The 15921-nt window shown below is 37.7% G+C and overlaps 1 protein-coding gene across 3 annotated transcripts in view; it reads left to right on the top strand.

The window, feature by feature from the left end:
• The window catches only part of GCSAML (germinal center associated signaling and motility like), a 70164-nt gene extending 56215 nt beyond the window's left edge, over window positions 1-13949 (top strand). For all 3 annotated transcript variants that reach the window (XM_017894997.1, XM_017894995.1, XM_017894996.1), the window contains 3 exons: window positions 185-231; window positions 2528-2556; window positions 12013-13949. In XM_017894997.1, coding sequence (XP_017750486.1) covers window positions 185-231; window positions 2528-2556; window positions 12013-12252 — 316 coding nt within the window. In that variant the 3' untranslated portion in view covers window positions 12253-13949. The remainder of the gene's footprint in view (window positions 1-184; window positions 232-2527; window positions 2557-12012) is intronic.
• The last annotated feature ends 1972 nt before the right edge of the window (window positions 13950-15921 follow it).

The following is a 15921-nucleotide window of genomic DNA, read 5'->3' as shown; positions in this document are numbered from 1 at the left end:
TTGTTTATCTAGATTTTTGTGGTTTTTCAAAAAAGGCTGGAGTAAGCAGCCTTTTAATTGTATTTAATATTTGCATGGAAAATCTAACAATGGCCTTAGGTTAAGGGCAACCAAATGCTTTGAAAGGCATTTTCAGCTTGGGAGAACCTGGAGTGTCTCATGTTAACGATCTCTTTCCTTGTAGGCAGGAAATGACTACATTTGAAAGAAAACTTCAAGATCAAGATAAAAGTAAGTCATGGCTGTATAATATTTTTCATAGTAGGGAAGTGCAAATTTAAGCATCCAATTAGCAGACACTCTTGAGCCTATTGTAATAACAGATTGCAGAAGAGGCTGCTTGGAGTTCTTACTCTTTCATAAAATTGATCACATCATTCTTGGTATTAAAGTAATATTTGTATATTATTTTTTGAGAGACATTTAAGAAATGTCTGTGGAAAGAAGTTAACCAAAATTCTACTGATTTTAATTTGTATATTGGTGTTCTAAAATAGGGCCTCTGAATATTAGCAGGTGATAAAAAGTGTGTTTTTTTTTTTTTGAGATGGAGTCACACCCTGTCACCCAGGCTGGAGTGCAGTGTCGTGATCTCGGCTCACTGTAAGCCCCCGCCTTCCGGGTTCAAGCGATTCTCCAGCCTCAGCCTCCCGAGTAGCTGGGATTACAGGCAGACACCACCACACCCAGCTAATCTTTGTATTTTTAGTAGAGATGGGGTTTCAGCATGTTGGCCAGGCTGGTCTCAAACTCCTGACCTCATGATCCACCTACCTTGGCCTCCCAAAGTGCTGGGATTACAGGTGTGAGCCACCACTCCTGGCCCCTAAAAAGTGTATTATTTTGTTCTCAAGAAGTTGAAAGAAGTTGGTGGTGCACTCCTGTAGTCCCAGCTACTTGGAAGGCTAAAGTAGAAGGATTCCTTGAGGCCAGAAATTAGAGTTCAGCCTGAGCAATGTAGCAAGAGCCTGTCTTTAAAAAAAAAAAAAAAAAAAAAAAAGAATTTGCTCTGTTTGCCATAGTATCTAGGTATAGTAATCATGTAATTACTCAAAATCGACAGTTATGAATAACAGGGCTCAGCCCCTGTAGACAAGTATATCTAAAGGAAACTCTCTGTTTATTTTTACCCCCAACTTTATTGAGGTATAACTGACGAATAAAAATTGCCTATATTCAAGGTGTGCAATGCGATGATTTGATATATGTATACACTGTATAATGATTGCTACACCAAATTAATATATCCATCACTATACATAGCTACCATCCTGTGTGAATGTGGGGACACAAGGGCACTTGGGATGTATTCCCTTACCAAATTTCAAATAAAGAATACTATGTTGCTAACTAACAAACAATGGGGACAGGATTTCCTGTTCAATCCATGGTGCTGGGTTAACTGGCTAGCCATATGGAGAGGATAGAAATTGGATCCCTTCCTTACGCCATATACAAAAATTAACTCAAGATGGATTAAAGACCCAAATGTAAAACCCAAAACTACAAAAACCCTGTAAAACAACCTAGGCAATACCATTCAGAACATAGGAATGAGCAAATATTTCATGATGAAAACATCAAAAACGATTGTAAGAAAAGCAGATATGGACAAATGGGATCTAACTAAACTAAAATATTTCTGCACAGCAAAAATAATTAACAAGAGTGAACAGACAACTTATCACAGTGACTCACGCCTGTAATCTCAGCACTTTGGGAGGCCGAGGTGGGCAGATCACGAGGTCAGGAGATTGAGACCATCCTGGCTAACATGGTGAAACCCGCTCTCTACTGAAAATGCAAAAATTAGCTGGGCGTGGTGGCATGTGCCTGTAGTCCTAGCTACTTGGAAGGCTGAGGCAGGAGAATCGCTTGAACCCAGGAGGCGGAGGTTGCAGTGAGTCGAGATAGCGTCATTGCACTCCAGTCTGGGTGACAGAGTTAGACTCTGTCTCAAAAAAAAAAAAAAATTAGTAGTGAATTTCAGATTCACACATATGTAAATTGCTTCACCATTCACAGATGGAATCAACATGAATCTGCACATTTGTATGTAACTTGAAATAGTTACTCGTGTTATTTCTGTACCTACCTCTATAGTGGGTGTTCATTTTAAAGAATTGTATAATTTTCCTGTAATATTTACATAAAATTTATATCTTAAATTTGCAGCTATAATCATTCTTTCTTTATGCTTATTATATTGCATTGACAGCACGTTTATGAACATTTTATTACCAAATTTTGAAATCCATTTTATTCAGTACATTAATGTGCTTTATTTACAGAAAGAACATACTATTGATGGTATCTCAGAACACATGTTCTTTCTTGATTTTGTCACTCAGTCTTGAGAACTTCAGTTATAAGATGGGGTAATGTCAGATGTTTAGATAATAGGCCTCTGCAGTTTTATTATTTCTACATTCTGTTTTTTTCACCTTTTCCTTCAATCTGTGATGGTGCAAAAGTCTCACAATGCTTTCCTTTCTTTCTTTCTTTCTTTCTTTTATTAATCCTCCAGGCAAAGAAGTTTCATCCATTTCTAATCAGGTAAGTAGAAAACAAAAGCAAGACAAAAGAAAACACAAACTTTTATTATGTTTGTCTGATAAATGTCAAAATACAGATGATTTGTTCAAGAGTAGCATCTGTCTTCCTTCATTTGTAATTTCTAAATGTACTTTTAGAAATTGTTCATATTTTAAATAATTTATATGGCCATTGTGATGCAGAAATGAAAGGAAATAAAAAAATCAAAAAGTATTTTAACTGATCTGGATGAGTAGCAAGTTCTTATTGTTTTGGCCTCAATTCTGCTGAAGTCTAATTTTATTTATTTATTTATTTATGTATTTATTGAGACAGAGTCACACTTTGTCATCCAGGCTGGTGTGCAATGGCACAATCTTGGCCCACTTCAACCTCCGTCTCCTGGGTTCAAGTGATTCTGGTGCCTCAGCCTCCCAGGTAGCTGGCTTTACAGGTGTGCACCACCACACCTGGCTAATTTTTTATTTTTAGTAGAGACAAGGTTTCTCTATGTTGGCTAGGCTAATCTTGAACTCCTGGCCTCAAGTGAATCCACTGGCCTCCGCCCCGCAAAGTGCAGGGGTAACAGGCATGAGTCACTGTGTCCAGCCTATTGTTTTAATTTTCAAAGCTATTATGACAAAAACAGATGAAATTAAGTAAATTTATACTTATAAACTGACCACCGTGAAAGATTAATTATTTTTAGCTTTCCACATTCCCTTTCAAACCTTATATCCAGGAATTAGCATTTACATTGACAAGTATGGTGGAAACTATAACATGGAAAAAAGTTTATTCCTTTTGATACTATACCATAAAATTTTGTTGATTTAATTAGCATATATTAATGTTTTATTTTTTCTTTCCTTCACTGTCTATGCAATTGAAAATGTGCATAAACTCATTTTTTTCTTAGTATTTTATCTTATAAAAATTATAGTGAATAATGACTTATTCATTACTTACTGAGGTCTGATTGTTGCATACATTGCATCTCAGTATGTGTGACCTAAGGTATAGAATTGTTTTTTCCCTAGATATTTAGGAAGCATAATAGCTACCTTGCTTTTCCTTCTTTTATTATTCAAGGTAAAATTAAAGCATAATTGAGTAGAAGCTTGAGTGCAGTTTAAGCCCTGCCCTACTGAATGAGGGTTCTCTAAGACACCAGGCTTGGAGCAAGGGCTTTTTTTTTTTTTTTTTCTCAGAATCTTTTCCTCTTATACATTATATATATTTTATTTATTTATTTATTTATTTTTACTTTAAGTTTTGGGATATATGTGCTGAACGTGCAGGTCTGTTACATAGGAATACATGTGCCATGGTGCTTTACTGCACCTATCAGCCTGTCATCTAGGTTTTAAACTCCGCATGTATTAGATATTTGTTCTAATGCTCTCTCTCCCCTTGCCCCCCACACCCCAACAGGCCCCAGTGTGTGATGTTCCCCTCCCTGTGTCCATGCGTTCTCATTGTTCAGCTCCCACTTGCGAGTAAGAACATGCCATGTTTGGTTTTTCTGTTCCTGTGTTAGTTTGCTGAGAATGATGGTTTCCAGTTTCAACCATGTTCCTGCAAAGGACATAAACTCTGTGCAGAAGCCCTTTAGTTATACCCCATGTCCCTATAAAACACATGAACTCAGTCTTTTTTACGGCTGCATAGTATTCCATGGTGTATATATGCCACATTTCCTCTATCCAGTCTATCATTGATGGGTATTTGGGTTGGTGCCAAGTCTTTGCTATTGTAAATAGTGCTGCAATAAACATACGTTTGGATGTGACTTTATAGCATGATGATTTATAATCCTTTGTGTAGAATGATTTATAATCCTTTGGGTATATACCCAGTAATGGGATTGCTGGGTCATATAGTATTTCTGGTTCTAGATCCTTGAAGAATTGCCACGTTGTCTTCCACAATGGTTGAACTAATTTACACTCTCACCAACAGTGTAAAAGAGTTCCTATTTCTCTGCATCCTTGCCAGCATTTGTTGTTTCCAGACTTTTTAATGACTGACATTCTAACTGGTGTGAGATGGTATCTCATTGTGGTTTTGATTTGCATTTCTCTAATGACCAGTGATGATGAGCTTTTTTTCATGTTTGTTGGCCGCATAAATGTCTTCTTTTGAGAAGTATCTGTTCATATCCTTCACCCACTTTTTGGTGGATTTGTTTGTCTTTTTCTTGTAAATTTGTTTATGTTCCTTATAGATTCTGGATATTAGACCTTTGTCAGATGAATAGATTGCAAAATTTTTCTCCCATTCTGTAGGTTGCCTGTTCATTCTGATGATAGTTTTTGTTTTGTTTTGTTTTTTTCTGAGCAGAAGTTCTTTAGTTTAATTAGATCCCATTTGTCAGTTTTGACTTTTGTTGCAATTGCTTTTGGCGTTTTAGTCATAAAATCTTTGCCCATGCCTATGTCCTGAATGGTATTACGTAGGATTTCTTCTAGGGTTTTTATGGTTTTAAGTTTTATATTTAAGTCTTTAATCCATCTTGAGTTAATTTTTGTATAAGGTGTAAGAAAGGGATCCAGTTTCTGTTTTCTGCATATGGCTAGCCAGTTTCTCCAGCACCATTTTTTAAATATGGAATTCTCTCCCTATTGCTTGTTTTTGTCAGGTTTGTCAAAGATCAGAGGGGTGTAGATGTGTGGTGTTTTTTGTGAGGCCTCTGTTCTGTTCCATTGGTCTATATTGGCATATATATCTGCTTTGGTACTAATACCATGCTGTTTTGGTTACTGTAGCTTTATATTATAGTTGGTAGTCAGGTAGCAGGAAGTCTCCAGCTTTGTTCTTTTATTATTATTATTATTATTTTGCTGGGTTTTGTTATATTTCTTTTTTATTATTATTATACTTTAAGTTCTGGGATACATGTGCAGAACATGCAGGTTTGTTACACAGGTATACATATGCTGTGGTGGTTTGCTGCACCCATTAACCTATCATCTCCATTAGGTATTTCTCCTAATGCTATCCCTCCCCTTTACCCCCACCCCACAACAGGCCCTGATGTGTGATGTTCCACTCCCTGTGCCCATATGTTCTCATTGTTCAACTCCCACTTATGAGTGGAAACATGCAGTGTTTGGTTTTCTCTTCCTTTGTTAGTTTGCTGAGAATGATGGTTTCCAGCTTCATCCATGTCCCCCCAAAGACCATAAACTTATTCTTTTTTATGGCTGCATAGTATTCCATGGTGTGTTTGTGATACATTTTCTTTATCCAGTCTAACATTGATGGGCAGTTGAGTTGGTTCCAAGTCTTTGCTCTTGTGAATAGGGCTGCAATAAAAATACATGTGCATGTGTCTTTATAGTAGAATGATTTATAATCCTTTGGGTATATACCCAGTAATGGGATTGCTAGGTCAAGTGGTATTTCTAGTTCTAGATCCGTAAGGAATTGCCACACTGTCTTCTACAGTTTACACTCCCACCAACAGTGTTAAAACATTCCTATTTCTCCACATCCTCTCCAGCATCTGTTGTTTCCTGATTTTTAATGATCACCATTCTAACTGGCATGAGATGGTATCTCATTGTGGTTTTGATTTGCATTTCTCTAATGACTGGTGATAATTAGCTTTTTTTCATATGTTTCTTTGGCTGTATAAATGTCTTCTTTTGAGAATTGTCTGTTCATATCCTTCACCTACTTTTTGATGGTGTTGTTTTTTTCTTGTGAATTTGTTTAAGTTCTTTGTAGATTCTGGATATTAGCACTTTGTCGGACAGATAGATTGCAAACATTTTCTGCTATTCTGTAGATTGCCTGTTCACTCTGATGATAGTTTATTTTGCCATGCAGAAGCCCTTTAGTTTAATTTGATCCCATTTGTCAATTTTGGCTTTTGTTGCAATTGCTTTTGGTGTTTTAGTCATGAAGTCTTTGCCCATGCCTATGTCCTGAATGGTACTGCCGAAGTTTTCTTCTAGGATTTTTATAGTTTTAGGTCTTATGTTTAAATCTTTAATCCAACTTGAGTTAATTTTTGTATAAGGTGTAAGGAAGGGGTCCAGTTTCAGTTTTCTGCATATGGCTAGCCAGTTTTCCTAACACCATTTATTAAATAGTGAATCATTTTCCCATTGCTTGTTTTTGTCAGGTTTGTCAAAGATCAGATGGTTGTAGCTGTGTGGTGTTATTTCTGAGGCCTCTGTTCTGTTCCATTGGTCTATATATCTGTTTTGGTAGCAGTACCATGCTGTTTTGGTTACTGTAGCCTTGTAGTATAGTTTGAAGCCAGGTAGCATGATGCTTCCAGCTTTGTTCTTTTTGCTTAGGATTGTCTTGGCTATATGTGCACTTTTTTGGTTCCTTATGAAATTTAAAGAAGCTTTTTTCTAATTATGTGAAGAAAGTCAATGGTAGCTTGATGGGAATAGCATTGAATCTATAAATTACTTTGGGCAGTATGGCCGTTTTAACAATATTGATTCTTCCTATCCATGAGCATGGAATGTTTTTCCATTTGTTAGTGTCCTCTCTTATTTCCTTGAGCAGTGGTTTTTAGTTCTCCTTGAAGACGTCCTTCACGTCCCTTGTAAGTTGTATTCCTAGGTATTTTATTCTTTTTGTAGCAATTGTGAATGAGAGTCCACTCTTGATTTGGCTCTCTGTTTGTCTATTATTGGTGTAGAGGAATGCTTGTGAATTTTGCACATTGATTTTGTATTCTGAGACTTTGCTGAAGTTGCTTATCAGCTTAAGGAGTTTTTGGACTGAGACTATGGCATTTTCTAAATATACAATCATGTCATCTGCAAACAGAGACAAATTGACTTTTTCTCTTCCTATTTGAATATGCTTTATTTCTTTCTCTTGTCTGATTGCCCTGGTCAGAACTCCCAATACTATGTTGAATAGGAGTAGAGAGAGAGGGCATACTTTTCTTGTGCTGGTTTTCCAAGGGAATGCTTCCAACTTTTGCCCATTCAGTATGATGTTGACTGTGGGTATGCCATAAATAGCTCTTATTATTTTGAGATAGGTTTGGTCAGTACCTAGTTTACTGAGTGCTCTTAGCATCAAGGGGTGTTAAATTTTATCAAAGGTCTTTTCTGCATCTATTGAGATATTCATATGGTTTTTGTCATTGATTCTTTTTATGTAATGGATTACATTTGTTGATTTGTGTATGTTGAACCAGCCTTGCATCCTAGGGATGGAGCCGACTTGATCGTGGTGGATAAGCTTTTTAATGTGCTGCTGCATTTGGTTTTCCAGTATTTTATTGAGGATGTTCGCATTGATGTTCATCAGGGATATTGGCCTGAAATTTTCTATTTTTGTTTTGTCTCTGGCAAATTTTCATATCAGGATGATGCTGGCCTCATAAAGTGAGTTAGGGAGGAGTCCCTATTTTTCTATTGTTTGGAATAATTTGGGAAGGAATGGTACCAGCTCCTCTTTGTACCTCTGGTAGAATTCAGCTGTGAATCTATCTAGTTCTGGGCTTTTTTGATTGGTAGGCTAATTAATTACTGCTTCAATTTCAGAACTTGTTATTGGTCCATTCAGGGATTCAACTTCTTCCTGATTTAGTCTTGGAAGGTGTATGTGTCCAGAGATTTATCCATTTCTTCTAGATTTTCTAGTTTGTTTGTGTAAAAGTGTTTATAGTATTCTCTAATGGTAGTTTGTATTTCTGTGGGATCAGTGGTAACCTCCCCTCTATTATTTTTTTAGGGTGTCTATTTGATTCTTCTGTCTTTCTTCATTATTATTCTGGCTAGTGGACTATCTATTTTGTTAATCTTTTCAAAAAACCAGCTCCTGGATTCATTGATGTTTTGAAGGGTTTTTCACATCTCTATCTCCTTCAGTTCTGTTCTGATCTTAGTTATTTCTTGTCTTCTGCTAGCTTTTGAATTTGTTTGCTGTTGCTTCTCTAGTTGTTTTAATTGTGATTTTAGGGTGTTGATTTTAGATTTGTCCTGCTTTCTCCTGTTTGCATTTAGTACTATAAATTTCCCTCTAAACACTGCTTTAGCTGTGTTGCAGAGATTCTGGTATGCTGTGTGTTTGTTCTCATTGGTTTCAAAGAACATCTTTATATCTGCCTTCATTTTGTTTACCATTATGTAATGGCCTTCTTTGTCTCTTTTGATCTTTGTTGGTTTAAAGTCTGTTTTATCAGATTGCAAACCCTGCTCTTTTTTGCTTCCCATTTGCTTGGTACATCTTCCTACATCCCTTTATTTTGAGTGTATGTGTGTCTCTGCACGTGAGATGGGTCTCCTGAATACAGCACACCAATGGATCTTGACTCTTTATCTAATTTGCCAGTCTGTGTCTTTTAAATGGGGCATTTAGCCCATTTACATTTACATTTAAGGTTAAGCCCATTTACATTTAACAAATATTATTATATGTGAATTTGATTTAAAGTTAATATTTGTTAAATGTAAACTTAAAGTTAACCTTTAAGGTTAATATTTGTTAAATGTAAATTTAATAAATTTACTTTTATTACAAATTAAATTTACATTTAATNTACAAATCAAATGTAAATTTAACAAATATTGTTATGTGTGAATTTGATCCTGTCATTATGATGCTAACTGGTTATTTTGCTCATTAGTTGAGTGGTTTCTTCATAGTGTCGATGGAGTTTACATTTTGGTTTGTTTTTGCAGTGGGTGGTATTGATTTTTCCTTTGTATATTTAGTGCTTCCTTCAGGAGTTCTTGTAAGGCAGGCCTCGTGGTGACAAAATCCCTCAGTATTTCCTTCTCTGTAAAGGATTTTATTTCTCCTTCACTTATGAAGCTTAGTTTAGCTAGATATGAAATTCTGGGTTGAAAATTCTTGTCTTTAAGAATGTTGAATATTGGTCCCCACTCTCTTCTGGCTTGTAGGGTTTCTACAGAGAGATCTGCCATTAGTCTGATGGGCTTCCCTTTGAGGGTAACCCAACCTTTCTCTCTGGTTGTCCTTAACATTTTTTCCTTCATTTCAACCTTGGTGAATCTGACGATTATGTGTCTTGGGGTTGCTTTTCTCAAGGAGTATCTTTGTGATGTTCTCTGTATTTCCTGAATTAGGATGTTGGCCTGTCTTGCTAGGTTGGGGAAATTCTCCTGGATAATATCCTGAAGTGTGTTTTCCAACTTGGCTCCATTCTCCCCGTCACTTTCAGGTACACCAATCAAATGTAGGTTTGGTCTTTGTTCACATAGTCCCATATTTCTTGAGGGCTTTGTTTGTTCCTTTTCATTCTTTTTTCTTTAACCTTGTCTTCATGCTTTATTTCATTAAGTTGATCTTCTATGCCTGATATCTTTTTTTCTGCCTGATCAATTTGGCTATTGATACTTGTGTGTGCTTCACAAACTTCTCGTGCTGTGTTTTTCAGCTCCATTAGGTCATTTATGTTCTTCTCTAATCTGGTTATTCTAGTTAGCAATTCCCGTAACCTTTTTTCAAGGTTTTTGCTTCCTTGCATTGGGTTAGAACATGCTCCTTTAGATCAGAGGAGTTTATTACCCACCTTCTGAAGCCTACCTCTGTCAAGTTGACAAACTCATTTTCTGTCCAGTTTTGTTCCCTTGCTGGCAAGGAGTTGTGATCCTTCGGAGGAGAAGAGTCACTCTGGTATTTGGAATTTTCAGCCTTTTTGAGTTGCTTTTTCTTCATCTTTGTGGATTTATCTACCTTTGGTCTTTGCTTTTGGTGACCTTTGTATGGAATTTTTGCGTGGTTGTCCTTTTTGTTGATGTTGATGCTATTGCTTTCTGTTTGTTAATTTTCCTTCTAACAGTCAGGTCCCTATTCTGCAGGTCTGCTGGAGTTTGCTGGGGGTCCACTCCAGATTCTGTTTGGCTGTGTATCACCAGTGGAGACTGCAGAACAGCAAAGATTGCTGCCTGCTCCTTCCTCTGGAAGCTTTGTCCCAGTGGGGCACCTGCCAGATGCCAGCTGGAGCTCTACTGTATGAGGTGCCTATTGATCCCTGTTGGGAGGTGTTTCCTTGTCAGGAGGCATGGGGGTCAGGGACCCCCTTGAGGAGGCAGTCTGTCCCTTAGCAGTGCTTGAGCACTGTGCTGGGAGCTCTGCTACTCTCTTCAGAGTCGACAGGAAGGAATATTGAAGTCTGCTGAAGCTGTGCTCATAGCCTTCCCTTCTGTAAGCCCCTGACTGGGGCTGCTGCCTTTCTTTCACAGATGCCCTGCACAGAGAAGAGAAATATAGAGAGGCAGTCTGGCTACAGTGGCTTTGCAGTGTTGGGGTGGGCTCTGTCCAGCCCGAATTCCCCTGTGGTTTTGTTTACACTGTGAGGGGAAAACTGCCTACTCAAGCCTCAGTAATGGCGGACACCCCTCCCCACACCAAGCTCAAATGTCCCAGGTCGACTTCGGACTGCTGTGCTGGCAGCAAGAATTTCAAGCCAGTGGCTCTTAGCTTGCTGGGCTCCATGGGGGTGGGACCCACTGAGCAAGACCACTTGGCTCCCTGGCTTCAGCCCCTTTTCCAGGGGAGTAAACCGTTCTTTCTCACTGCTGTTGCAGGCACCACTGGGGTACGAAAAAATCTCCTGCAACTAGCTCGGTGTCTGCTCAAATGGCCAGTCAGTTTTGTGCTTGAAACCCAGTTTTATGCTTGAAACCCAGGGCCCATGTCGTGTAGGCACCCAAAGGAATCTCCTGGTCTGTGGGTTGCGAAGACCATGGGAAAATCGTAGTATCTGGGCTGGATAGCACTGTCCCTCAAGGTATGGTTCCTCGTGACTTCTCTTGGCTAGAGGAGGGAGTTCCCTGATCCCTTGCACTTCCTGTGTGAGGTGACACCCCATCCTGCTTCTGCTCACCCTCTGTGGGCTATACCCACTGTCTAAACAGTCTCACTGAGATGAACTGGGTACTTCAGTTGGAAATGCAGAAATCACCCACCTTCCGTATTGGTCTTGCTGGGAGCTGCAGACCAGAGCTATTCCTATGCAGCTTTGTTCTTTTAGCTTAGGATTGTCTTGGCTAAACAGGCTCTTTTTTGGTTCCATATGGAATTTAAAGTAGTTTTTTCTAGTTCTGTGAAGAAAATCAATGGGAGCTTGATGGAAATAGCATTGAATCTGTAAATTACTTTGGGCAATATTTCCATTTTTATGATATTGATTCTTCCCATCCTTGAACATGGAATATTTTTCCATTTGTTTGTTTCCTCTGTTATTTCCTTGAGCAGTGGTTTTTAGTTCTCCTTGAAGAGGTCTTTCACTTCCCTTGTAAGTTGCATTCCTGGCTATTTTATTCTTTTTGTAGCATTGTAAATGGGAGTTCACTCATGATTTGGCTCTCTGCTTATCTATTATTGGTGTATAGGAATGCTTGGGTTTTGGATACCTTAGGTGTAAGAGCACCATTGGGTATATAAAGAAGATGGGAAGGTAGTACACTGAGTTCAATTTATGAATGACCCTGGGTCCTTGATTTCTTTTCTCTTTGTGCTTGGCAGGAAAATGAGAATGGCAGTGGTTCTGAAGAAGTGTGCTACACTGTCATTAATCACATCCCCCATCGGAGATCTTCCCTGAGCTCCAATGATGATGGCTATGAGAACATTGACTCCCTCACAAGGAAAGTGAAAGAATTTAGAGAAAGGTCAGAGACAGAATATGCCCTTCTTAGGACTTCTGTTAGTAGGCCTTATTCCTGCACCCATGAGCATGATTACGAAGTTGTGCTTCCACACTGAAACCCTCAAGCCGCTTTATCACCTTGCAGCAATGAAGATGATGCAGAACAGCAGACTCTGGAGAAGTTCTTCACCCTGAGCAGTGCATGAAACATTCCTTTCTGGCTAAAGTGTAGAAATATTATCTTATTATATATCCTTAGGCAACTCTGAAATGTGGCATCTCTGTGGTTTAGGTGGAATCATAGAAATTGAAACAATGATCTAAAATATTCTGTGTTTTTGCTTGTAAAGTTTGAGGACATGGAGGTGCTAAAAAAAACTTTCTTAGGACAATAATGTAAAATGAAAATAAATTCCTAATCCCCCTGACTAACTGAATGGACCCCCTTCTGGGCCAAGGAGACCTCAGATGATCTTGAAAGACTGAATTCTGGCCATGATAGGAAGGGAGGTGAGACACACCTTGTTATACCCCTTCCCTTTTGGAGTTTAGGCACAAGTGACCAGGATGAGTCATAAGACTGATGAAACAGACTGATTGTGGCAATAAGAGTCCCAGTTCCAACCTGACTCTGGTGTAGATCACACGCTGTCTGAGGGATTCCATCTATGAGACTTTGTCTACGTAACAAAGACCTTGGTTTCCACAACCCCTTTATTTTAGCTAAAGCATTCTTTTCTACTGACTTCTTAAGTCTTTAGACAAAGCTTAACTCTTTCAACCAATTGCCAATCAGAAAATATTTGAATCTACCTATGACCTGTAAGCTCTCTCCTGCTTCAAGGTCTTGCCTCTTTAAGCTGAACCAATGTGCACTTTCCATGTATTGATTTATGTTTTTGCTTGTAACTCCTGTCTCCCTAAAATGTATAAAACTAAACGGTGACCTGACCACCTCAGGCACACTTTCTCAGGACCTCCTGAGAGTGTACCCCAGGCCATGGTAACTCATATTGGCTCAGAATCAACCTCTTTAAATATACCCAATAAATCTCCACAAATAAATGTCCAAGAATCTTCAGTTCCAACCCTGCTCACCAAAGTTCAAATGCCAACATCTCCCCATCCAATTACCTATTTCATTTTTGAGGTGTAATCTACTCAATAAACTGTATAAGACCAGTGAGCAGACCCTTTGCTAACCTGATATTTACTTCAATTTTCTTTTCTATGTACTGGAGATTTTGCTTATAAACTTACAGTAATAGTTCAAAATTAATAGTTTTGACATTGGCTTTTCTGAGAAGAAAATTGAAAGTGTCACAAAATAAAAAGATGAAATGAATCATATATAATTGTCCATTTTTTCAATTTTCTAGCCAATAGAGAATTGAAGGATTCTGTTTAAAGATTAGTAAAAATTGAAAATAAACTTGTGCTTATACTTTGTATGCAACACACTAGTTAATTTAACCTGTGACTAGTTATCTCTACTGAAGGTGGATGTATAGTTTCTGGTTTTAAAATTCAAGCAAACTGGAAAATAATCCATCTAATTATACTTTCTTTCCCAAGAAATTTTTAAAAGATATGCCAGCTTCCTAATTTGGAGACAAAAGCCTTAATTGACAATGCATTTATGATATATATTTTTTGTATAGTTACAGTATACAAGTTGAATATCCCTTAGATAGATGCTTGAGAGCAGAAGTGTTTTGGATTTAAGATTTATTTTTGGATTTTGGAGTATTTCCATACACATAATGAGGGAGTTGGAAGATGGGATTCAAGTCTCATCATAAAATTCACTGATAGACTGGATTAAGAAAATGTGGCACATATACACCATGGAATACTATGCAGCCATAAAAAAGGATGAGTTTGTGTCCTTTGTAGGGACATGGATGCAGCTGGAAACCATCATTCTCAGCAAACTATCGCAAGAACAGAAAACCAAATACTGCATGTTCTCACTCATAGGTAGGAATTGAACAATGAGATCACTTGGACACAGGAAGGGGAACATCACACACCGAGTCCTATTGTGGGGAGGGGGGAGAGGGGAGGGATAGCATTAGGAGATATACCTAATGTAAATGGCAAGTTAATGGGTGCAGCACACCAACATGGCACATGTATACGTATGTAACAAACCTGCACGTTGTGCACATGTACTCTAGAACATAAAGTGTAATAATAAAAAAAGACAATAAAAAGCAAAAAAAAAAAAAAGATTAGTAAGACACAATCCCAGTTTTCAATAATGTAAAGGTATAACATGAAGTTTAATATGCGTTTACATAGAAGTATTTTAAATGTGAAGAAATGTTGGTGGAAATAGTTTAAATAAGGATGGGTGGATTAAAATAATCTCATTTAAAAATATTTATTGCATACTGCTATGTCTGACACTTGGCTAAGTGCTAGAGATACAATTGTCAAGCAGCTACCACAAAGTTCAGAATCTAAAGTCATAGCCAGAAATTTAAAAATAGGTATGTAATTCTTTCAAAATTATTTTTTGATGCTGGAAAGTAAAATCAAAGACATAACAAAGGAGTGATTTGGTTTAGTTGACAATTTGGACAATGTTTCTGACGAATAAAATACGAAAAAACATACTGTGAGAAGAATATTTCTGTGTAAGCAAATAGCAAGTAAGAATGCCCTAATATGGGAGACAAATTAAAATGTAAGGAATTTAAACAAAGCGAAACATAACTCCAAGACTGGAACAAACAGAGCTGAGGAAGTCAGCCGAGGCAAAGCATGCCGGGCCCTGTAATCAGTGCTCAGAACTTTGGGATTTGTCAGCATCAAATGAAAAACCATGAAGGGGATTCAAATAAAAGGCTGCTACAGAAGGATCGCTAGATGATTGGCTGGATGGTGACTGCATGAGAGACTGTGCACATGTGTTCAATGAAGTCTTGAGAGTATTTCCAGAATTGCATTTACATTTACATTTCCTAGGTTAGAAAAGAGTGCTTCATATGGTGAAAATTATGACCTTAGGGATTACAACTCACTTTTTCCTTTGGCCATCTTGTGTTTAATAAGTATTTTCTAGTACGGCCTGATATCCCAGAGGACCAACTCATGAGCTCTCTGCAGAGTGTGCAAGTATCCATTCTTCAGGGAAATTGACAACGCTCATAAGACATAGTTTGTTGACTTAAAAATCACTTTAAAATTTAAAAATTAAAAAAATAAAAAAAATCTAGTTTTTCTTTAGAGCATACCAAAAGGTATCTGAATTTTCATTTCCTTTTTTCAAAGATGGAAACAGAAACATAGAAAAGAAACTACGAGTTTGAGGATCTACAATGGTTAGTGATCAATCATTTTGGATCAGTGTCACCATTCAGCAAACGAAAGGTAACTGGGTAATGCATTTCAGAAGAAGAAACCTTAGTGGATTTGTGAGAAATTGGCTACTGAGATGCTTCTAACAGTACCAACTGCGTCAGTGAATTAATGAAAATATAGGGTTCTCCTCTTCAGTTTTGTGGGCTCAAAACTTGTATTTTAAATAGTACCACCTTAGTAATGATGCATACAGTATTCAGATCAGATAGTAGCAAAGACACCTTTGCCTCCCCTTTCTTCCTCGATGCTTAAACTTGAATAATAATAATGAAAATTAAATTTTTGTAACCCGGCCCTGTACAGTTCAATTTTCTTCTCTGTCATTCTCATTCCACTTTAGGAAAAAGGGAGAATTAGTCAACACAAGCAAAAACTAAATGCTGAGATGAGACCAAATGTCTCGCAGGAATGATTAT

Source organism: Rhinopithecus bieti, unplaced genomic scaffold (assembly GCF_001698545.2).
Source record: "Rhinopithecus bieti isolate Rb0 unplaced genomic scaffold, ASM169854v2 scaffold_26106, whole genome shotgun sequence".
Lineage (NCBI taxonomy): Eukaryota > Metazoa > Chordata > Mammalia > Primates > Cercopithecidae > Rhinopithecus > Rhinopithecus bieti.
This window is presented reverse-complemented; position numbering and strand designations above follow the sequence as displayed.